Source organism: Gallus gallus, chromosome 2, assembly GCF_016699485.2.
Source record: "Gallus gallus isolate bGalGal1 chromosome 2, bGalGal1.mat.broiler.GRCg7b, whole genome shotgun sequence".
Taxonomy (NCBI): Eukaryota; Metazoa; Chordata; class Aves; order Galliformes; family Phasianidae; genus Gallus; species Gallus gallus.
The window spans coordinates 55,002,273-55,026,767 of NC_052533.1; the positions used below are offsets into that span (position 1 = coordinate 55,002,273).

At 38.3% G+C, this 24,495-nt stretch overlaps 2 protein-coding genes across 2 annotated transcripts in view; one reads left to right on the forward strand and one right to left on the reverse strand.

The window, feature by feature from the left end:
• Positions 1–5,029: 5,029 nt before the first annotated feature.
• On the reverse strand, positions 5,030–22,773 carry ICE1 (interactor of little elongation complex ELL subunit 1). The gene is made up of 14 exons (XM_004935066.5): positions 22,613–22,773; positions 21,733–21,791; positions 20,189–20,223; positions 19,781–19,799; positions 19,584–19,695; positions 15,656–15,732; positions 14,225–14,262; positions 12,369–12,451; positions 12,070–12,109; positions 11,930–11,986; positions 10,839–10,928; positions 10,684–10,737; positions 8,285–8,637; positions 5,030–7,817 (listed from the first exon to the last, which is right to left on the reverse strand). The coding sequence occupies exons 1-14, from the start codon at positions 22,724–22,726 to the stop codon at positions 5,661–5,663; spliced, it is 3,288 nt and encodes a 1,095-aa protein (XP_004935123.2). The 5' UTR covers positions 22,727–22,773; the 3' UTR covers positions 5,030–5,660.
• Positions 22,774–23,045: 272 nt separating this feature from the next.
• The window catches only part of NFX1 (nuclear transcription factor, X-box binding 1), a 76,934-nt gene continuing 75,484 nt past the window's right edge, over positions 23,046–24,495 (forward strand). Inside the window, exon 1 of the mRNA XM_046938097.1 lies at positions 23,046–23,296. The gene's annotated coding sequence lies outside the window, so the exon portion shown is untranslated. The remainder of the gene's footprint in view (positions 23,297–24,495) is intronic.

Here is a 24,495-nt window from a genome sequence, read left to right on the forward strand (position 1 = left end):
TGGAGTCTCCTTCTCTGGAGATCGTCAAAACTCATCTGGACACTTTCATGTGCAACCTACTCTAAGGAAACTGCTTTAGCAGGAGGATTGATGATCTCAAGAGGTCCCTTCCAATCCCTATGATTATGTGAAATGAATGAAAAAACCTTCAATATATGTTTATAACTCTTCACATTCAAAATTAATAATAAAAACATAGAACATACACAATAGGAATTTACATAATTCTAAGTAAAGAACAAAATCATTCAACACAGTTTGCATTTAGCTACTGATGTGTAGATCTTACTTCCTCCCCCCTGAAAAAAACTGAACTTTTAGAAATTTGTAAGGACCTACGAAAAGGTAAAGTACCAAGATACTGCAAAATAAAAGGCTTAACTGTTAAATTAGACTAAGAAAAGGTATATGACAAATGATTTTTGACACAGTAGAGTAATACAACTAATAAAACAAAAAAATAGAAGGATGGTGATTGACATTGATATAAAGAAAGGCAGGTAAGAAAATGAGTTACAAAAAAGAAAAAAGAAAGAAAAATACTTAAGAACAGAATAAAATCATAATCCTTATTTTAAAACAAAGCAAATACCTTAAGCTTCAACAGTTGTAGCATTTAGTCCTGCAGTGCACCCCAGTTTTTTTTTTTTTTTTTTTTTTTTTTTTTTTTTAAATCTGAATTTGGCATGCAGATACCAATGATGATTTTCATCCCTGGAGGGTCACATATTTTGAAGTTAAGTGAAGCCCTTCCAGAACTACTACAGAGTTTTCAGCTAGTATAGTGATACTATTTATGCAGTAATCTTTGTTACTTTATCACTCAAGATAATAGAAACAGACAGAGGAAAACAAAAAACACCAATCAAAACCTCTCAACCAAGCAAGACTTTGGACAATAGATGATGGCAAAATATTAACAAGGACATGTTATATAAATCCACTGGTTTTGATCTAGGTGTTGTTGTCCAACTCCTGACACTGTTTTAAGCCAAAACATGTTTTGGTTTTTTTTTTTTTAAAAAAAATGCTTTAGATATCAGTCCTTATTCGGTAAAAACAATAATAAGCAGAAAGTACAAGATTCCCTGGATTCACAGTACCATTTTGGAATGATTTTTGCAGGGCAAAAATGAAAGCACAGAGTATTTATTTGAAAAATGAGTTGACCAGTAAGAGCACCAAGCTGAGATACAGACATACAGAGCTAGAGGAACTGAGTAAATTTCTTTTAGAATGGTCTCTATACTGTAGATGAAAGGTCTAAGGTAAGTGTCCCTTTCACAGAAGGGCTTTTTTTTTTTTTTTAATATTTGCTTTTACAGACAATCATTCTGGAACAATACAGCATAGACCCATCACATCATTAAAAATATAAGACCACCAAGACACACTATACCTTCTTTCAGTAAGCTATAGCAGAAGAGGCGGGCTCTTTCCAAATCTCCCAGCTGTCGACAAATTCCTGTATAAACTCGGCAAAGAGCCTGACTGAAATTGTAACTTGATGCCATCTTCTGAGCCTTGAGGTTATTGAGAATAACATCCAGCAATGACTCTGCTAAATGCTATAAGGCATAAAAAATAGTTATTAGACTGTACTATATTTGTGAACTTTTAATCGCATTATAACAGTATGACAAGAGAACTACCTGTAAGAGTACTGTTTGCATGCATATATATATATATAAAAGAATGTACATATACAAAAGAATGCACATAATTAAATCAGAGGGAACCAGCAAAACAAAGAATAAAAGTGAGTAGAAACTTTCTTGAATGCACATGCCTTTGGAGAGGTACAGGACAGGACTACTCTTCTTTAAAAATGAATTGCATAGTTATATGACTAAAAACTATATTCCATAAGCAAAAAGTGAGGAGAGCAATAAAGAACCCCAATAACTTAACGAGAGTGAATGGAGTATCCTAACTTTTCACATGCAATTTTTTTCGCATGGAGGAATTCGATTACATATCTTTGCTTCATACACCCTTCCACATCAGATGTCATTTTGTCAGACTGCCCCTCTGCTGCCATCTGTCACACAGCAACAAAATTTAACAGAATACTGGCAGGAAGGATCAACATCTATAGCTTTACCACAAACATCTGCCCCTGACATCACTGGCCAAAATACTAAAACAGGAGGCATTATTTTTGGAGCAGCCCTTGTACATACTCTGTAGACACCTTCTGAGGATAACTGAGAGATCAGTATTCTGATCTAATTTCATTTCACAAACTGGAACAAGGCAAAATGCTGCCACAAAACAACTGATAAATTGCTCTGCTGCAGACTATAAACCACCTATGAGAATGACATCATTTAAAGTGAATTTTTTAAACTCTGAAACCAAGCAAGTTCTGAGACACCAACTAATAAAAAATTCATCCAATAAAATTAACTTGAGCAACTTGATAGAGAATTAAGATAAACACAGAATAAAAGGCTAAACCACTACCGTATATAGCACTGTTTATCTTGTTTCACTGAAATAAAAAAAGCTAAAAAGCAATAATCAAGCCTCACCTTTAAAGGAAGGAAACTTCTCTTATGCTACCCACTACAAATAACACAGCATAAATAAAATACTTTTGCTTTCCTTATGTATGCATAAAGCATCTACACAAACAGTTTTGAATCTTGGACACCAATTAACAGTAACTACTATTTTGTTTGTTGATTCATAGAATAGCTTGAGTTGGAAGGGACTTCAAAAATATCTAGTTCCAACCCCCCTGCTCAAGGCAGGGTTGCAAACCACTAGATCAAACGCTAGAGCCCATCTAGACTGGCTTTGAACACCTCCAGAGAGGGGCGTCCACAACATCTCTGGGCAGCCTATTTCAGCACCTTACCACACTCTCAGTGAAAAACTTATAAAAGTTTACATGTATGATTATCTTTCAACACTACACTTTGCCACTACAGGTTGCTTGAACAATTGAGAATTAAACTACTACATACTCACTACTTCATTTGCATAGAAGCCACTGTTAAAATACAAAACTCAAAATGATGCTACTTACCTTGTTTTCTATACCAAATTCATTGACAACTTCTTTCTCTTCATCTCTCATTAGTGGAATCTTTGAGATACTGCCCAAACGACTTTGAATTACTGGGAACAAGTCAAAGCAGGATTCAGCAATTTTCTTCAATGCCAAATCAATTTTCTGGCAGTCAGAATCAATGATCTTCTTTACTGGTAAAGATGTTTCTAAACTGGAACTGTGTGTAGAATCACTGATTTCACAGCTCTTGTCATCGAAATTCTCCTCTATTTCAGAGATCGTATTTTGACCATTTCTGATAGCAGTAATACCAGTGGGCTCCAGCTTTGGTGATTCACTGTCTAACCTCAGCCTCTTTGCACTTTTAGGCATCGGTACTGGTAGTAACGTCCTTTTTTCAAGACGACTCGATGAGCTTGAAATCAATTGCTGATTTTTCATATTTTTGTCCTGATCTTTGCTACCATCAGATTTCAAATTGCTCCCAGTTTTAACAAAAGCAGTTGATGTAGATGCTATTGTTTTGAAACCACCTATTTGAGTCACAGGTCCTGGGGAACTCTGGCTATCTGAAAGAGCACATAGGTTAAGCTGAATATTGCCTTTTAGAATGTTTAGTGTCCTTGCCCTTGCAGATAGCTCTGGATACATAGCATCCAATATTTTCACAGAGTTCTCCTGAGGAGTACCTGTTGCAGCACCATCAGCTGCACACAGAGGAAGTCTTCCCGGGACAGGAAGTGCATGCTTTGGAATGGAAGTACAAAACTGCAAAGGTGAGGAGAGAATCCTTTTACCTACTGCCATTTCTGAAGGTGATGGAGAGGAAAACAAAAGGGCAGATTTGACTGTTGGAGTATCTGTCAAGGGAGACATCAGAGGAGGAACAGGGGATTCATGTAGTGGTGATATCAGTTCATCAAGAGGGGAAAGCAAAGAGGACCGATCAGTGGAAGACATTACTGGGCCCATAGAACATGTAGTAGCTCTTGGAGGAGTAGCAATCAAAGGCAGTAGGAGGGGGGGCAAAGGAGGACCCATCTCTTGCCTGATTTTATTTATAGTCTCAGATAAACATTTTGTTGGCATAGAAGTGTCAGCATTTGCAAGAACTGGCTCAGTTACTTTAACTTCAAGAGAGTTTGTTTTTCTTTTACCTTGAAGCAGTTTTTTTGATAGCCTGCCATGCATTACTTGGACAGCTGTCTTGGTTGAAACACTCAAGACTTGAGATTGTTCTTGCCCTTTGCAATTCAATTTATTGGTCTTTTTAAGAGCAACATCCACACAAGACTCTGACTCCAGCATACATGAGTCCTCAAATATCATTTTTTGTGGCTTAGGAACCTGACTAACCATTTGAGAATTACAGTCTATGTCAGATAGGGCTGGATTTGCAAAATACTTAAAAATAAAGTTTTTTCTACCGCTGTCCAGAAAGTCCTTCCAAGTTGTACCACTAAAACAAGAAGGCTGTAACCCATCTAACATTACATTAGCGTTATTTTCTCCTGAGTTGCAAGCAGAGCAATTCTGATTACGATTATATTCTTCAAAAATTGAAATGTCCATATCAACACTCTGTGGTAATTTTTGTTGCACATTTGATTCAAACTTCTCCGAATAATTTTCTTCTATGAAATTGCCAAGTGCTAACATTCTTGTATTCAATTTACTGTGTTTTACAGCTATTCTGTAAGTTTCTGAGAATGCAGTTAACATCTGACACAGTGGTAATCTACTTTCTGAAGCACTCAGCATCACAGGGCTTCCTCTGGATGTCCCAGTTTTTATCAAATCTTCCCTACTGTCATTCATCCATCCAGTTATGCTATTATCTGCCCTGAATTCACTAGCACCATCAGTATTTTCAGAGGCTACTAATGTACATCCTCTTTTCAAAGCTGAAGAGTCTTTAGGATAACCCTCCTCAACCACAACAGACTCACTTGCCGCATTTGGAGAAGAGCCTATTTCACAATGTATACCCATATCTATTACTGCATCTGGTTTTAGATGACTACCTGTCACTGTATTTCCTGAGTGCATTGTTGAATGAAGTTCACGTAGTTGGTCACCAGCATCAACAATTGCACCAGCTTCCAGAGCATCCACTACAATTCTTGTTGATGCTCTCAGTTCCTTTCTGAACATGGGAACACATTCAGAACATTTCACACATCTGACTTTTTGTAGAGGACAGTCCTCCTTAGATTCATTACTCTGCTCTGCAATATCAAAAGCATTTCTAGATCTTTTAATGCTGTTTTCCTCAGATGCCTCAAACCCATTCAACACTTTGCTTTTCCCCCCAGCTGTTACTAAACAAGTTCTAGAAGGATCTACTCTAGCTTCCCATGTAGAAATCTTGCATTCTGATTCTTGACAAATAACGTTTTGAAAGGTTAAGGTATTCTTTTTATCAGAGTCTGCATGCAGGATTTGTAATTCAACAGATGTCTTGGGTTCTTTATCTATTGGCAACTCCTCTCCTGGAACTTCCCCTTCATTTTTGTGTATGTACTTCTCAGAGCAGGAGTCCAGTTCTTTGCATACGTTAACTTTTTCAGTAGACATGATCTCAGCACCTTCCTTAAAGCTTTCTAAAGAACAATTCAGTGCACTACTCACAATGCAATTTTTATCTCCTTTTTTTTTCCCATACAGGGGAAACATCAGAATTTTTTGTGAAATCAGTTTCAACAACTCTGACAACTTTCTGAAGACTGAAATTTGTATCACTAGGCACAGTAGATTCCAAGTCATTTCTCACTTGAACAGGGGAACCTGGTTCTTTAGAATTTATACAGTCTGTCTTCAAGTCCATTTGAGAATACTGAGCAAAGCCACAACTAAAATCCATTTCTGAAGAAGGCTGTTGTACGACCTCTGAAACATTATTTTTCTTCACAACACTCTTTTTCTCCTTAAATGAATTGGAACAAGCCTCAATCAACAATTCCTTGCTTTGACTGTTGACTTCTGCTTTTGTTTCATCACATTTAGCATTTGCATTTGCCAAGAACTGATTCTGAGGTTTTCCAAATTGTGTTTGAGAAGTAAGATTACTTTCTACTAAGACAGATTGGATGGTATCCGCTTCTTCTAGCAGTTTACTGCTTTCCCCTATAAAATCTTCTTGATTAACTTTGAATTCAGTCTCTTGAGATTCAATCACTCTAAAGTTCTGAGTTGTAGACAACCCACATTCTAAGGTACTACATAGACTTTCAGGTTGTTTCAGTTCACCATTTCTTTCTGTAAAATCCAGTGCAGATGATTTACACTTTGCTATGCTGCTTTCTGCATCAGTAATGCATGTCATCTTTGGTACTGCAGATATACTTCCCAAATCTGACTTCCCTTGGAAAAAATACTGATGATTTTTACCTTTTAAATCTTCTCTTTCCTTCTCATGTAGTAACTTTCCATTTTGTGCACTATGGAGTAGGTCTGATGATTCAGCTATTTCAAGAACACTTTCTTTGCTCAGTTTCATAGTTGGTTCAACAGATTTGGGTCTGATTATATTTATGTCTTGAATTTTGAGCTGTCCATCATCTTCTGGAAAGGCCAATGAAGCACTTCTCACCACACATACTTTTTTGTCTACGTCATCCACATACAGTGAATGTTTGATTCCTTCAACAGCAGATACAGGTGAGTAACACTGAGAGACCTGAGCTGTCTCCAGTTCATGTTTTCTGACTATTTCACATTTTAGTGTATGTATGCATTGTTTCTCCAGTATCTTTTCACTATCATGTCTTATTTCAGAGCACTGAGAACAAACAGAAATCTCAGTAGATTCAGTGCACTCATCAGTCTCCTTAACTATTCCCTCACCATCATACTGTATTATTAAGTTTTCAGGACACTTGGCTTCACAGCAAGATTTAGAGTTACTGAAATTGCACGATACATTTTCAGAGAGCTCTCTCTCATTGTTAGGCTCTGCACAGAGCCCTTGTATCTGTATTGCAGCTGTAGCTTCCTCTCCAGTTACCATTTGTTTGATGTTTTCCTCAACATTAATTGCCGTATTAGTTACCTTTATTGCATCTTTGCATTCATTTTCAACCACTTCACTCTCTATCAACATACCAGATTTCTCCTTAGAATCTTTTCTTTGAAGTACAACAAGGTATTGTTCAGGAGGCAAATGAGTAACATTTTGTGGAATGTATACTGCCTTGGGAATTTCTCTTTCATGTTCTGCTTTCATTAACTCCCCATACTTTTCATGTGTACCTTCGTAACCACCAGCTCTGACTAAGATCACATTCTCCTCTGTTTGCTCAACCTCACTACATCTTTCTATTTGATTCTGAAGGTTGAAACTGCATAGCATAGAATGAGTTGAAGAGACCCTTTCTTCATTGTGCATCTTCTTGATATCTCCTTTCTGTTCTTTGGCTTCCAATTCATATGCTGTTGCTTCCATTAGATCTCTCTTTGCAGTTTCCTTATTCTCAGAATTCTCCTCCAAACATTCTCTGTTAGATTCTGTATTTGTAATTGAAGTAGCAACTTCACATTGCTTTGTATTTCTCTCTTCTTTGATTAATGTCTCTGGGCCAATATGAACAACCTTTTCTGTTCTACTCGAGTTATATGAAGTTTCTGCATCAAGACTATGTCCACGTGGTTTGTTCCATCTGTTACATTCCTCATTCAGTTTGAATACATTACAATTTTGAGGCTGAACTTGGTCTTCTTGTAAAATACACTCCACTGCAGAAGCAGTGCAATCAACTTCTTCATCGCTAGAACCTGTGAGTTCTCCAAACAATATATCCTTTAATGAAAAATACAAAGTTAGTTTTCATTTTTAAGAGCTGTATTTTTCTAAGCAAATATACCAATAGCCCTAGCATGCAGTGGTTTTGAGAGATTAGGCTGACCAGTAGAATTACATCTTTCTACATCACTACTCTTCACAGTAAACAGAAAGCATCTTCGTGAAAATTGATAAATTTTTTGCTTACCTAATTCTACTCTAAGATTACTGAAAAATATCATTTGAATAAGACATGGCCAACTTCACTTATATACAGTTCAGAAAATTGCCTTTTGCAGCCTTCCACAAGCAGTATGCTAGAATATGAAAAAATGTATATACAAATCTAAACACTCAGAGATTCTTTAAGTGTATGAGTAAGCAACACTGGTACCCCAAAATGCCCAAGAATATCAACTTGTTATTTCTGTTGTAATTATATGACCAAGTCAATGATGAGTTGTCAGACGTACCCTCGAACTTACCTGTGTAGATACTGGTGAAAGCTGTACTGGAGAAAGTAGAGCAGGGAGAGGCCTGACCCAGTTCAATATATCCATCACATTTCCACCTTGGCCTTTTTGCTCCTGATCAGAGAAGGCTGAACTACTGTGACTACCATCTCTCTGCACTATCACATCCATAGCTTTATCCTCACAGTCTTGCAGATAATCTTCAGTAGTCCTGTTCTCGAGACAGTCACTTCCAAGAGGCGCAGTAGTCATTTGAAATTGCAGAGCTGTTACAGAATTTTGCTTTCCAGTGCTTTCTTTTGAAGAATGCCAAGGCAGTGTTTTGCCACCATGCTTCCCATTCTTCCGGTGGGTCTGTACAGATTCTAAGAGACAAAAATATTGTTAAGAAATTATGACATTTTTCCTCCCCATTTTTCTTTATATAGTTAATACAATAACAGTGAATTATCATCTTTTCAAGAGAAACACTTAAGATGACTTCCAGAAACATTTTCCACATGTTATTCTCATGGTTCCATGAGATCACATTTTACTATTCACAAATAGCCTTTTCTCATGAATAGGCTGTATGTATGTACAAAAAGGTCCCGCCCAAAAGATGCTTTCTGAGTTTGATCATTAAGACTATTTTCTCCAGGTTTTCCTACCAGAAATAGCTACACTTGGGTTGCACTGAAGGTCCATACAGTCCAGCGATTTATTTCCACTTTTAGCCCAATAACTGATCTTCCAGAAAAGCAAGATAAGCATGCAGTAACATTCCCCATTCAAGCTCTAACTTTCTGCTTAAAGCGATCTGCAGCTTTGAGCCAGAAGCTGTGCTTCCATATTTAAAGCATAATGCATAGGTCAATTATGTACTGCTATAAACAGAGTTGTTACCATACACCTAGCTTTATGATTTAATATGCATGTTTTTAAAGCATTCATTCTTTAAAATTCAGTTTTCAGCCTATTTGTATAAGATTCTGTCTTTAACAATGTGACTTAGTTTAAGCTGAGCCCTTAAAGAAAACCTTCCTGGAAGTGAGGTGGCTAGTTTTATGTTTTGGGTTTTCTTTAAACATACCTATGCAAAAAGCAGTTTGTAACACTCAAAAGATACTGAGAGGGTGAGAACTCTTCCAAGACAATTACACCAGTTTATAAAGTTATTCTAGCAGCAAGCAAGAAGGTAAAAATGCTCTCTATGGTTTCTCTCCATTATACTTTTGTTTCGTTCCTTTTCAAACCACATGCTTTATCATTACATGGTAACCCATTTTTTATGTATGCAGGTAAAAGATATTGCCCTAGGAAAGCCTAAACAGCAATGACAAAGAACTCAAATATTGATTATAATTGCAGTAGACAGTTTTAACAATGGAAAGATGGCCTGGTTTTATTAAACTCAAATTCTATGATTCCACAAAAAGAAACACTGATCTCCAATAAAACCATAAAAATCAACCATAAAAATCATCTCAAAAAGCCAGTGCTCCCCACGAAACTAGAACCCAATCTGTAGTATTTTCAAGTCTTATATAACATTTGAATGTGTTTTTGTTTGTTTTTTGTTTGTTTGTTTTGTTTTTAATAGCGCACACACTAATATTACTGGACAGAGCAACAGCAGTTTCCAAGCAAAAAGATAAAGCCTGTTCTCTGTACATCCATGTACCAATCCACAACACATGCACAGAATGGTTTTGAACAGATTACATACTGATTTTATTGGCACAACTTGTCTCCTTCTAGAAAAGTAAGAAATAATGTTGTGCTTCATTATTGCTGCAGCTGTTTCTCTACTGCTAGAGCTTACAGTGATACTCGTCAAGCAGCACAACTGGTAATACCAGATCTGAAAGTACTAATTCAATTCCACAGGTGAAAATGGTCCCTCAGAGGTCTGTCTCCCAACAACCTTTAAGCAAATTCTGATATGCTGACTATTCCTAACCACTTTTGTATGAAAACTGATGAAAAACTTTATTTCCAAGATTGCTGGAAATTTTTTGCATTATATACTACACAACATTGTTTGCATTATATATTACACAGTGCATTATATACTACACAGCTTATAATAATATAATAATTAAGGTAAGAATATGACAGTTGTGTTCTGGCTAAATTGATTATCAGCTGCTTTGACTACCTCTAAGAATTTGATTTCTGAACTGTAGCAGCAGATTAAAAGTCAGTTTTTGCGTACAAGACCATTTTAGCCCACTTGGCTGTTCAAATAAAAATTTGCAATGGTATTCAAATATTCTAATCACACATGTACTTGATCAAGCAATCTCAAAGTAAAGTATTTAAGTCCATCTCAAAAGAGTTACACAAATAGTACCCAATCTGATGATGTTCCAGTATGGCTAAAATCAACACACTTGCATATTAATATATTCACATTTACTAGAACCTACCTTTTGTAACAAACAGCCTTCTTTTCCCAGGCCATGCTTTGTCCTGAGCAGAAACTGAATAAAAAAGGTACAAATATATATATATATATTTTTTTTTTTTAATAAAAAGAAGAGACAGCTTCAAGAGAATTTCAAGACTTTGTATGCCATCTCACCCAAGGTGGAATCATTTTCCTGCTTCTCTCCTTTTTCTTTTGCACTGTCAATGCACATCCAGAGTTCCTCCAACAAGAATTTTATTTTTTCTGTTAAAGGAAATATTTTGTAAAGTGAAGAAAAATTGCTTGGAGAACCAAGAATTTGTTTCTCTGTTCTTACACAAAACAGACATGCCTATAACAAAGTACACAGAAAGATTAAGAAAACTGGGCACTTTATCTCAAAGAATGAGAAAACTATTTTTTTAAATTAAAAATTAAATTATGAGATTGGGTCCTAATTTAGTACATTCCAAGAGGCAACAAAAACCTATCAAAACCTGTAAGTACCGACAATGTCTATCTTTTTCATAATACTTTGACTTTGCCAACAAATTTCATATACAAGTACTGCAAAACAAGAAATGAATGCTAGTAGTTTTAGAAGTGAAAAAATACAGTGGCTTCAAGTTAAACCTCTTCTATCCTCAGTACTTTAGAGGAAGTTTTGAATGTGCTAGCTTCATTTTGAAGTTAGGTTTGGATAATTTGTAGGAAATATTTTAGATAATTAGAAAAAAAAATCACAAAACATATGAGTTGGATAACACATCTGTTTATTGAGGATTTCTACTTTAATTAAGCAGAGAAACCTCACATCGTTACAGACTGCACCCTTATCTTGTCTCTTCTGCTTAGCATACTTTGTTTATGATCTGGCTGATTTTCAAAAATAACAGTTTTTTTTCTATTTTTCTTATTGTTTGCTTTGTTTTATAATTGCAAATCAATCTGCCACACACTACACATGGAGCAGATGGAGCCATTTTAACAAATCAATTATCTTCCTTATTGCAAAACTGAAGATAGTCTAGTCATCTATTACATTATTCCCTCATCAATATAACATATTTCTATCAACCAACAACATCTGCTCTTAGAACAATTCTGTCATTCTCTAGCCAATGTGCCACCCCAAGCACTCCAAATGCTCTAATAAATAAATAAATAAATAAATAAATTCAGGAAGGAAAATAAACAAACGTCCATAAGACATGATATTCATAATGGTTTGGTCTGCACGGAAAAAGATCTTGCAAAAATCTTACCTTTGTCTATATCAGTTGCAAGATCTTCATTTGAACTCTGGGTCTCTGCATGTTTAACTGTTGAGAAGTGGGGAAAAAAGGAAGCATTCAAATGAAACATTACCACACAAATCCGAAGGTCATAAAAGCTGAATACATACCCTTCCTGCACTTCTCTTTAAGTACACCATCAAGTTTTCCCTGTAAAAATTAAAAAATATTAATTATTCATGCAATATACTGTCTGCAGAGAATCTGCTCTAAATTAGACTGAAATCTATATCTACATTTCAAATGTCATACTTCATTTTGAAAATTTATGATCTCTTAAAACTGCTATGTTTATTCATTCATTATCCCCAAATGTCATTACACTATTTCAATATCTGTATTACAAATAATTTACTTATTTTTCCCAGAAACCTCAAAAAGTCTGATCTACAAAACATTAAAGTTTTACCTGTGCCTTCTTTAACTCTTTTTCAAGTTTTTTCTTTTCAATTTTCAGTTGTTTGAAGTCTTGTGTATGCTTTGTTGCAGCCTCTTCAAAAAACAGAATCAAAACTCAAGTTAGAAATAAAAAGAGTTAACTAATTTAATTTATACTAGTTATCGATTTCCAAATCACATTATGAGAAAAAGTAGATAACGCGAAATAAAAATCTACCCAAGTTATATTTTAGCACATTAATATTTCAAACTTAATGTACAATTCATGCATGTGAGCATGTTTTGTCTGCACATCCAATATTAAAGCAAAAAAATTAAGAATGAAGTGCAGTGCCTTTTTTGTGTGCTTCATTCTGTAATTTAGAACAGAGGTTCTGGCTTAAGGGTGAAAACACCATAGCCAACTGCATTAGAAAAATGTAGATAAGCACTACCACAGATAGCGCAGACAGATGTAGATAAGAATGCTGTAACTCTCAATGTCCAGCATAAACCTTGAGAGAGTACAAAAGGGCAGAAATAAATAGTTGCATGGCAGGTAAATGGGGACTGAATTTGAGGTTCCTGGGGAAATCCACAAGCAAGAGAGATGTTTGAGAGCTTGGTGAAATAACAGCTTAGTGATTTATACACAGAGAGCAGAGACAAACGGAACTTGTCTTCTGACCAGATCAGGCCACAAAACACAGCAAATCAAAAGGAAGCACACTGAAAGGCAGATCAGATGGCAGTCCAACAAAAGTAATTATAGGGAAAGAAAAAATAACAGGATTGACAAAAGACACCAAGCTAAAGTACGGAGAGTGGGATATGTAACAAACAAACAAAAAAAAACAAATCAAGCTGGAAAAAATACAAACTTCTTCACAGTATTTTGTTCTAGGTCCGCTAGAATTTGCATTTGGGGCTGGAAGGTTTAAAAGACATGCTGCCATTTTAGAAGAACTCTAAAACATTAATCAATTACATCAAGATTTGGAGGGTTTCTAAAATTAAGATACAAATCTCTCAGTCTGTGGTGGCTAGCTAACAAAACTTCATGTTTTAACGTATGTGGAAATTCAAACTGTACCCACGTGTAGCACATAGGAAAATGTTTGCCTTGCAAACTGACAGTTCACCAAAAAAGTATCAGAATGCTTTAAGCATATCCACTCTCCACTAACAAAAAAAACAATGAAGGGAGAGTATGGGGAGGGGAAAGAGTGCCATGAGGTAAGTGCTTTAAAAAAAACACAACAACAACAAAAAGCAACAATCAAATTGACAGAATATTTTAAATTAGAAAAAAAACATGCCAGGACCACTATATATTGAAATATGAATATAAACATGGCTAGATGAATCCTGTCAAGATTATTGGTGTGCTGGAGCACAAGCCCTATCACCTCTAGGAATCCTAGTTCAAGGAACTCGACTTTATTAGCTTGGCAAGAAAAAGTTTTGAATGGAGTTGAGAGCAGCTTTTCTATACCTACAATGTATCAAGACAATGGAACCAGTCTGTAAGGTAGTGCAGAGTGGAAGGAAATAAGAGGTTCTAATTGAATATAAGAAAAAGATTTTTCACCATGAGGGCTGTCAGGTAGTGGATCAGATTGTCCGGACAGGCTGGAAAACCTCAAAGAATGGAGGCTGACAAGTTCACTTCTAACTCAGTTTAGGTCATGAGCCTACAGTACTCTACTGAAAACGTTCTGCAGAATGGCAGATGTAATTCAGAGGCTAAGCATCACACTTGCCTTGTTCTGTGGTACTTCAGAATTAGAGAGCTTTTCTTTAACTTTTCCAACTACTCTTTGGATACAAAAAGAATTAAAAGATGGAATAGGACAACAGCACTGGTAACACAGTGTAAAAAGTTACCTTCAAGTTTCTTCACTTTTGCTTCCAGTTTCTTTCTCCTGTTAAAAAGAAGGCATTAATATATAATTTTTATACACAATTACGTTGCATGAAATATTACCAGAAAATAAATCCAGACATTTCAGACAAAACCTACTTCATAGACTTCAGACCTGCATCCCTGAATTTGAAAGCTTCAATCAGTGACATGCTGCTGACATTCCCAGAACAACAGATTTATCTGTAACAGCAACAGTTTACTTCAGAGAGCCAGTCCACTAATCCACGTGTATAAATATACAATCAGCTACAGCTTTGAGCAAAAAAAAGTATTCTAAGAAAACTGGCTTCTGTTTTCTGCGCTTCTATGCACACAATGCTGTGTGGAGTTTTGATTGGTAAGGTTTTGGAAGCTGGGTGGGGTAGTCTTCTTGAGAAAAGAGTAGTTCCAACTAGGTCCAAAACATATCCATTGCAGACCATAGCTGAGTTTATCAGTTACACTGATATCATCACTGTAGTAACATACTACAAGGTGGTTGAAACACCCCATCGGGATGAGAACCTGAGAACCACAGGACACACTGCTCCAGGTATGGCTTGCCTCACTAGTGCTAAGAAATAATTAAAAAAAAAAAAAAGGAAAAAAAAATGACGGAGAACGTCTTCCCTAAATTTGTTGTTAACACCAAAATTAAAGCCAGTTTACAAGGAAGAAAGGAGTAACCAGTGAAGTCCCGGTGGTATGTGTGCTGGAATATATCAGCAATAAAAGTTGGCAAGAAAAAAAAGCAAAACAGCCTTTTATAATTAGACAGCAAGCATTAATGTTGATAAATGCAAAGCGATGCACATGGAAGAAAATTACAGCTACAAATTCACAACATCTAGTTGTACACAAGCTGATTCTCTTCTGAGGTCATTAGAAGCTTTTCATACAACACTGACAATTCACTGCTCCCAGCCAAAACTTTGTTCATTTCCAACCATGACAGTCAGCTCAGTGTCTGCTCAATTGCTTCCTTAGAATTCAGCATTACAATAATTGTTTATAAAAGCAAATTACACTGATAACATCATTTATGCATTGGGCCCAGATACTTATCAACACAAGGAAAATAGGTGGCAATAAGAAAAAAAAAAAAAAAAAAAAGAAAAAGAACCACTTGAAGCAGAGAAATTAAACTTTCTTCTCCAACTTCATCTTGCTCTTAAAATCCTTCACTGAACAACCACCACAAGCCACTTCAAAACAGAATACTAAGTAACCTAACCTTTCTAGAGGGTTTGCTACACAGTTTAAGACAACTCTCCCATCACCTCCCTGTTCTAGGAAACTACAAGCATTAACAGGTTAGCAAAATGAAAAGTGTAACTAGATAAGGTAAAAGATCAAGTTCTCGAAAATAAGTGGAAAAGAAAAAAGGTGAGAAAAAAAAATATATCACTCACACAGCATCACTTTTAACTATTTCTTCTTTAATTCTAACACATTCCAGTTGGCTCTCCTGATAAATCTTGAGAGAACTCTGTGGGGGGAAAAAAGAAAAGTAATTAAAACATGTCCTTCCTGGGTGTGGGGAGGGTGGGGATGTGGGGAAAAAAAAAAAAAAAGAAGTAAAAACATAGCAGACATTTCAGCTATTCTAGCGAGAACTGCTGCATAGCCAAAAAAGTATATTCAACAAGAAAAGAAGCAGGTTGAAAGGTCTCTCTTGCACTTAAAGAGCAAAAGTTATAACAAGAAAGAATCTATCTTCTGAGCATATATTTCCAAGACCTATCTGGATAGGAACTCAAAGCTGCAGTTGAGAGCAAAGCTAATATACACCATACATACGATCTGGCATTCGCCCAGGAAAAGCAATCAGGATATCACCTATGGTGCACAGGCACTTGAGCACGAGGAACAAGCTGGAGGAGCTGCAGACATGTGCATGCCTACAGGACTATAATGTTATTAGCATCACTGAGACATAGTGAAATGACTCTCATGACAGGAATGTAGGAATAGATGAGGATAAACTTCTTAGGAAAGACAGGCAGGGGAGGAGAGGGTGTTGCCCTCTTCATCAATGAACACCTGGAGCTCCACCTGGGGATAGATGAGGAGCTGACAGGGAGCTTATAGGTTCGGGTTAAAGGGAAAGGAGACATCATAGTGGGGGTCTGCTACAGACTCCCTGATCAGGAAGACCAAGTGGATGAGGCCCTCTATAAGTGGATAGGAGCAGCTTCACGTTCACAAAACATAGGGAATTTCAACCACCCTGATGTCTTTTGCAGGGACAATACAATAATACAATACAGGGCACCAGAAATTGAAAAGGTTACTGGAATACGTTAATGATAACTTCCTCTTCTAAGTGGTACAGGAACCCACAAGAAAAGGTGCTATACTGGACCTTATCCTCACCAACAAGGAGAGGGTGGTGAGTAATGCAAAGCACAAGGCTTGGCCTTGGTGACTACGGAATGGTGGAGTTCAAAATTCTTAGTGTCAAAGAAGGTGCACAGCAACCTTGCTACTTTGGACTTCAGGAAAACAGACTTTGAACTCCTGAGGGATCTGCTTGGCAGGGTGACAGGGGAGAAAGCCCTGGAAGGAAGAGAGGCCCAAGAAAGCTGATTGGTATTCAATGACCATCTCCTTCAAGCCCAGAAGCAGCACATCCTGAGAAAAAGGAAGGCAGGCAAGAATGCCAGGAGGTCTCTGTGGACCAAGGAACTTCTGGACTCAAGAAGCTAAGCTCAAAAAGAAAGTCTACTGGGAGTGGAAGCAGGAACGGGTTACCTGAAAGGACTACAAAGAAGTTGTCTGAGCAGCCAGGGATTAGGTTAGGAAAGCTAAAATCTAGACAGAATTAAATCTAGCCAGGGAAATAAAGGGGAGCAAGAAATTCTACAGGTTTATCAGTGGTAAAAAGAAGGTCAGGAAGGATGTGGGCCCTCTCTGGAAGGAAACTGGAGACCTGGTCATGAGGGATACAGAGAAAGCTGAGGTGCTCAATGACTTCTTTGCTTCAGTCTTCACTGGCAAGGGCTCTAGCCACACCACCCAAATTGCAGAAAGCAAAGGTAAGAACTTAGAGAAGGAAGACCTGCCTGCTGTAAGTGAAGATCAGGTTTGAGACCACCTAAAGAATCTGAAGGTGCAGAAGTCCATGGACCAAACGAGATCCATCCATGGGTTCTGAGGGAACTGGTGGATGAAGTTGCCAAGCTGCTATCCATCATATGTGAAAGGTCACAGCAGTCTGGTGGAGTTCCCACTGATTGGAAAAGGGGAAACAGAGCCTCCATTCTCAAGAAGGGGAAAAAAAGAAGATCCAGGGATCTAAAGGTGTCATGGTTTAACCGTTGACAACAGGCCAGTCAGTCTAACCTCTGCACCTGGCAAGATAATGGAGCAGATCCTCCTGAAGGCCTTTCTAAGGCACATGGAAAATAAAGATTAGGTGTTTGGTGGTAATCAGCATAGCTTCATCAAGGGCAAGTCATGCCTGACAAACTGGGTGGCCTTTCATGATGAAGTTACAGTGTCAGTGGATAAAGAGGAACTGATGTCAACTCCCTGGCCTTGTGCAAAGTATTTGACACTGTCCCACGTGACATCTTGGTTGCCAAATTGGAGAAAAATGGATGTGATGGATGGACCACTCATCAGATAAGGAACTGGCTGTATGGTCACACTCAGAGAGTTGCAGTCAACAGCTCAATGTCCAAGTGGAGACCAGTGATGAGTGCCATTCCTCAGGGATTGGTGTTGGGACTGGTGTTATTTAATATCTTTGTAGGCAACATGGACAGCGGGATCAAGTGCACCCTCAGCAGGTTTGCAGAAAACAGCAAACTGAGTGGTTCAGTTGACATGCTAGAAGGAAGAGATACTATCCAGAGGGATCTCAACAGGCTTGAGGAGTGGGTCCATGCCAACCTCATGAAGTTCAACAAGGCCAACAGCAAGGCCCTACACCTGGGGTAGGGCAATCCCAAGCACAGATACAGACTGGGCAGAGAATGGCTTGAGAGCAATGGCTGAGGAGAAGGATTTGGGAGTGTCGGTTGATGAAAGATTCAATGTGAGCCAGCCATGTGCACTTGCAGCCCAGAAGACCAACCATATCCTGGATTGCATCAAAAGAAATGTGACCAGCAGCTTGAGAGAGGTGATTTTTCCCCACTGCTCCTGTGAATCCCCACCTGGAGTACTGCGTCCAGTTTGGGATCTGCTGAAATAAGGACATGGAGTTGTTGGAGCAGGTCCAAAGGAGGGTCACAAAGATAATGAGAGGGCTAGAGCAACTTCCCTATAAGGACAGGCTGAGAGAGTTTAGGCTCTTCAGCCTGGAGAAGAGAAAGCTCCAGGGGGACCTTTCAGTGGCCTTCCAGTACCTGACGGGGGCCTACAGGAAAGCTGTAGAGGGCAGGTAGTGACAGGATGAGAGAAATTTGTTTTAAACTGGAAGAGGGTAGATTTAGGCTAGATATTAGGAAGAAATTGTTTACTGTGACAGTGGTGAGACACTGGAACAGGTTGCCCAGAGAGGCTGTGAATGCCCCCTTCCTGGAAGCACTCAAAGCCAGGTTGGACTGGGCTTTGAGCAACCTGGTCTAATGGGAGGTGTCCCTGCTTGTAGCAGGGGGCTGGAAATATGATCTTTAAGGTCCCTTCCAACCCAAACCATTTTATGATTCTATTAAGGCTTGCTGAGAGAAGACAAGGATTTAATGTAGATCTCACACAGAAGAAAAACTATATACAGTGACACAAAAAAATGTTATTTCCCTACCTTATACAGGCAAAAAAAAAAAAAAAAAAAACCCTAAACAAACCCCAGAGCTCTGAGGTGTTGGTTTTTTTTTTTTTTCTGGCACAAGTAATAGTTAATGTCTAGTCAATAAGTGTATTTTGAGGTTTTGAACAGTCAAATTTTCTTCTGCAGAAGTGTTAGGTAAAAGGCAGGAGAGAAATTAGGAATAAACTCTAGTAGCTAATAATGTAGAAGCATACATTCAAAACTGTAAGAAACAAAATACTTACTAGTTCAGACAGACTCTCTTTGCACCTTTTTAATAGTACAGTTTATGAAGAATTCAGTAATCTAGTAATCCAAGTTAGAACAGAAAAGCAAAGGAATTTGAATCCTTTCCTAAATAATAATAACCAAATAATATGATAACAAAAAATCATAGAGCAAAAGTTCAGGTAGTTCCTATCTGAAACTTGCTGCCATTTATTTGATTTCACCTAAAACCAGAGCTCCTTGTCCCATCAATCTGACAGTATCGGGGCTCATTATAACTTGACTCACTAAGTATTAAATGTTTGCTTCTTTCAACAGACTGAGTGCAAGGTACTTAAACCTTACAAGCACACCTTTTTCTCTTCCAACTCTGCCTTCAAGGAACCCAACTCTTTCTGACCCTTTTCCAGAGGCAGGATTTTCTGTAGCATCTGTTCCACTTGACAACGTAAAGCAGAGATCTCCCTGAAACAGGAAATGTAATTTAAATTATAAAAAATTCCAAAAAGATACAGGTACTTTTAAAATTAGACAATCAGATAGAACTTACCTTTCAGCAAATTGTAGCTGTAATGTCTTGTTAAGGTAGACATTTAAGATAGTTCATTCTACTTCCTACAGTATATTTCAGTCCAGCCACCTAATGACTTCCAACCAACCAGCAAACACTTCATTTTGCAAGTTTAACTGAGACATTTGAATGCGTTTGAAGTGAATAAGCAAACCTTTTCTTTGAAAATAATGACTAATTCTGAGCAATGCAGATTTGAAGTAGTTCCTGTTAAAATGTATATTAGACACAGATAGATAGTTTTGAAACCCTATTTATTTTTTAAGTCTGTTCTTTACTACAGAAAGACATGCTCTCTTAAGCCTTAAAAAAAAAGCCTCACGCCCTCTGATGAGAAATGTTGATATACCACTTCTGTGAGAGTGCTAATAGAAAAATAAAGGATATCAGTGCATTTCTGTTGATACTCCGTCAGCAAACGGCTGCAAGAAAAAAAAATAAAAATATTATTCATAAAAGCCAATTACACTACTCATTTTCTAAACTGATTTTAACAAGACATTCTAAGATGTTTTTTCCTTTTGCTTTATAGATAAATGAAGAAAACAGATGATTAGTTTCCATTTTCTGATAGAAGTCAATGCTATTCTTTTGTTTCATTAAGCCATTCAAATCTCAAATCAGACTTCCACAAAATGAAAAGAAAATACAACTAAACTAATAGTTACATGAACTTACAATGATTAGCTATTTGCAGCTCTTATAAAAAAAACAGAAAACATACAATTTGGATAAGCAATATGTGTGTATCTGTGTGTTTATCACAAAATTAAGCCCTAGTTTCCAAACTTAATATCTTTCAAGGAAAGAATACACAAGTGGAAGAAAAATAGTACAAAAGATTATATGGCTTTAATCTTTATATTATTATCCTAGACATTTTAAGCATGTAAAGGCTACTCTGACCAGTGGGTGAAGGGACAGCATCAACGAGAGCTATCTTCTCCTTTCTTCAAATTTAACAGTTTTTATGAATGGAGAGAAGAAAGGGCAAGAATGGCAGTTACCCCAGAGAGACCTCCATTACGTTCTCCTGCAGCAGGTAAAGACTCATCAAGTCAGACAAAAAATAAAGGGGCTGAGTTGCAAGGAGGTAGGGCAGAGGTAATTCACATAGGAAATGAGTGCACAGGCAAGAAGAAGGAGGACACAAAGTCCAGACATAGGAAAAGTGCTCTATGCAGTCACAGAGAGTAAAGGAGTTTAGAAGAAAAGGGTCTCAAAGTAAAGTGGCAAGAGCTCTCTTAAATGTCTTCTGGAAACCAGACTAGCTAAAGCCTGATTGACATGTATCTGGAGAACAATACATAAGAAACAAACCACTGTAATTAGGAGCTGTAGCAAGTATATCTGGCCACAGCACAGAGCATCACAAAACATACCACAGTGCTTTCTTTCATACGACTTTATGCTGATGGTTGTTGAAAAGTCGTGGAAATGGTCCCAGAAGAGAAAGCAAACCATAAGAAGCATTTTGGAATGCTACGGTCCTAACCATTTTACAGCATCACCGCATATTCTGGTATTTAAGCCCAGCAGCATTTCACATCTTCATGCTAGGATTAAGTTTTCCTGGAAACATTTTTATACATCTGCACTTGGCTTTCAGTTCTCACACATGGTTAGCAATCTATAAAAAGAAATAAATCCCTTCAAAGAGCTTCTTCTGCTAGCTACCTATTCAGAATAATAAAAAAGCTACAGAGCTACACAAAACATCCCTATTTTTATTTTTACACAAAGACATTTTAAAGTATAAAGAAATCTTTAAATCTGGATTTAAGATTTGTTACTGAAGAAGTTTCTTTTTGAGAGTTTACTTTTGTGCACTAAATGAACATCTATATGCCACAGATTATATCTGGTTTATTAATTACTTAAGAATAGCAAACATATATACACAGAACGCACGCTTGTGCAATTGTACTTACTCGCCATGAATCATTTTTTGCTTCAGTGCAACTAATGCAGCTACATATTCATTTATATTCTGTAAGGAAGAGTATAAAGCTGGTAAACTTGTTTCACCCCCAAAACAGTACCATGCACTGTAAATGACTCCTAATCTGACTAGGAATGTTTTACATTGTAAAATAATCTGCCTTTTTCATTTTCTCTTATAAAACAGCTTACTTATTTACTAAAAAAATATTAAAGTATACATACAAATATGTATTAAGAATGCAGACTCCACATGAAAATATGTATACTTAGGAGAGGAAAAAAGTTCTTTAAACTTTGCCTGTACAGTAGAATATGTACAAAAATCATCATAATTTATCTCTCAAAATCAACTTAAACTTAGGAAGAATATTTTGAATAAACACTACGTAGTTCTTTTCAGGCTACAAACACCCCAGATATACGATTTGTATCAATTCTAGGTGTGCCTGATGATCTTTCCCACTCTACGAACTCAGCAGTGTCTTCCTCCCGCTTGAAGGGGAAACAAAGATTGCTCTAAGCGTTATACTGCATAACGTTCTTGCAAAGGTAAATGTCTTTCTTCCACTGCATCGAAGCAACCTCAGAAGAACACTAGAAACTCACCAGACGTCCCTAGCCAAACTGCAGTTTAATTGCAACGACAGGAGATATTTTTCTACCAAACATACACCGCTCGCCTCTGATGCTACCTTTCCAGAACCCGTCTGCCACATTCACTATCCCAGTTCACGTCGCACCGGGCGAATGGATGTGGAACCCAGCGTTCTTCACCCCACAATGGCCCGGCCTACTCTCACGACCGCGTCCTTAAGCAAAAACCCGCCCAAGCACTCCAGCACTACACGGACCGCGGACCATCGCTACCTGCTGGAGAACACCACAGTTCTTGCAGGGCACGGCGGCGGCAGCAGTCCCCGCTGGCGGCAGCTGTGTCTCCCCAGGCATCATAGTCCCTGCCGCGCCTAGCGCCCCGCGCATCCACCGCCCCCCGTGTACGCCTCCATCCACGCAGCTCCAGCAGCGACGCGGATGAAGCGTCACACGCCGCGTCGCCACCCCAGAGAGGACCCGAGAGTGACTGCGTCGCTGCCTGACCGGTGGCAGCGAAAAGACGGAAGATGGTGTCCTCTAAAGAGGGCGTCGAAGGGGCCCGGCAAACAACATCTTGGCGCAGACTAAGCAACGGTGCTATTTTGGTTTTTCGATACGTGCATTCCTCCACGGCGCTGTTGCCGCTCGGGCGGGAGCGTAGTCGCTGTCAGCGCAGGCGCCGATGTGGAGGGGCTTTTCCCGCCTCGCGAGAGGAGGAGGCTGGTGGCTGCAAGCTGCGTGTGCCGCGCCTCGGATTCGGGCGGCGTCGCTGAGCTGTGCCGTTCCCTGTCTTTTCCGATTGCCGCCCGGAGTGAGGCCGGGCAGGGCTGGGCGACCGCGCGGGAGCGAGGTGGGAGCCGACTACGCTTGGCGGTGTAACTGCCGGGCAGGTGGCACTGGGAGATCGCGTCTCACCTCTCTCGCTGCTGAACGTCATCTGATAGAAGTCCACATTTTGTAGGTGAAGTGGTTGTTGAAATCAGTAAATTGCTAAGCATTGTGTGGAAGCTGTATACCACTTATAGACCCCCGTCCAGTGGGAAAGTGGAAAGAATGATTCAAATGCTTAAAACACCGCTGAGCAAAATATGTCAGGAAACTTCTATGGATTGGACTCAGGCTTTACCTTTTGCCTTGTTGAGAATTAGGGCCTAGCCTCAAGTCGACAGCACCTTAGCCCATATGAATTGATGTACAGACAACCATGTCAGACTCCTGGATTGCCAGGAGGGATGTGAATAATATGGGGGGGGGGGGGGGGGGGGGGAGATGATGAAACTATTTAATTCTTCTCAGAAAAGTCCTGCAGGAGATAAATAAATACGTGGTCTTAAATTCTTAAATAAATCTCTGAGTCTGGATTCCCCAGAGAATCCATTCCAACCAGGAGTCTGGGTGTATATAAAATCCTGGCCTTTGGAACCACTACAAGAGAAGTTGAAATGACCCTTCCAAGTTCTACTGTCCACCTACCCTGCAGTGAAACTGGAAGGAAAAGGACCCTGGCTCAGATTAAGAAGGCACCTTCCACGAGGAATGTCAAACAGACCATCTCACTGTTGAAAGATAATATAATTAAGCAAACATAATGTATAAAATAACTTTGCTAGTAGGAATTTGCTTTGTAGGTTGCGAAGGATGGAAAAACAATGTACACTTACAAATAGTAGGGAAACTAACTAATGTAACTAATTCCTGTAATTGCTGAACGTGTACCTTAGATGATCTTATGAGGAGAGAATCAAACAAATAATACATGCCTTGGGAAAAATGTACCAGACAGATCCACATGGAGGAAATGAAGGTATGTTTGCTAGTAGACTAATGCCCTCGATCAGGGTCAGTTACCTTGTGCACTTGGGGAGATATTTGCAGCAATGCAGATTTGGAACAGCAGTGCAATGACTGGGGTATATTCACTTAAATACAAAGTACTAGAAAGACTAAAAAAAAGCAGCAATCCGTTAGTTGAGAAGCCAACTCAGTGCCATTCTTTTCTTGGCTGGCTCTTCCTTATGCTGAAAAATTGAAAAAAGCAATAGTCTGACTGTTGTTGGAGTTATAATAATGTAGTGAAGGTAGTAGCGTGTTAGCTACAAAACCTCAAAGTAAAAAGGAGGAATTGATACAGGCTGTAACAATATTATTAAGCTTGC

What these genes read in the sequence shown, in the direction of transcription:
- ICE1 (XM_004935066.5), bottom strand. Translation starts at nt 22,726, where the DNA reads ATGCGCGGGGCGCTAGGCGCGGCAGGGACTATGATGCCTGGGGAGACA. An exon ending in ATAGTTAAAAGTGATGCTGT is followed by an intron (nt 14,263 to 15,655) that starts GTGAGTGATATA and finishes TCTTTTTAACAG; the next exon opens with GAGAAAGAAACTGGAAGCAA. An exon ending in GGAAAATGATTCCACCTTGG is followed by an intron (nt 10,738 to 10,838) that starts GTGAGATGGCAT and finishes TTTTTTATTCAG; the next exon opens with TTTCTGCTCAGGACAAAGCA.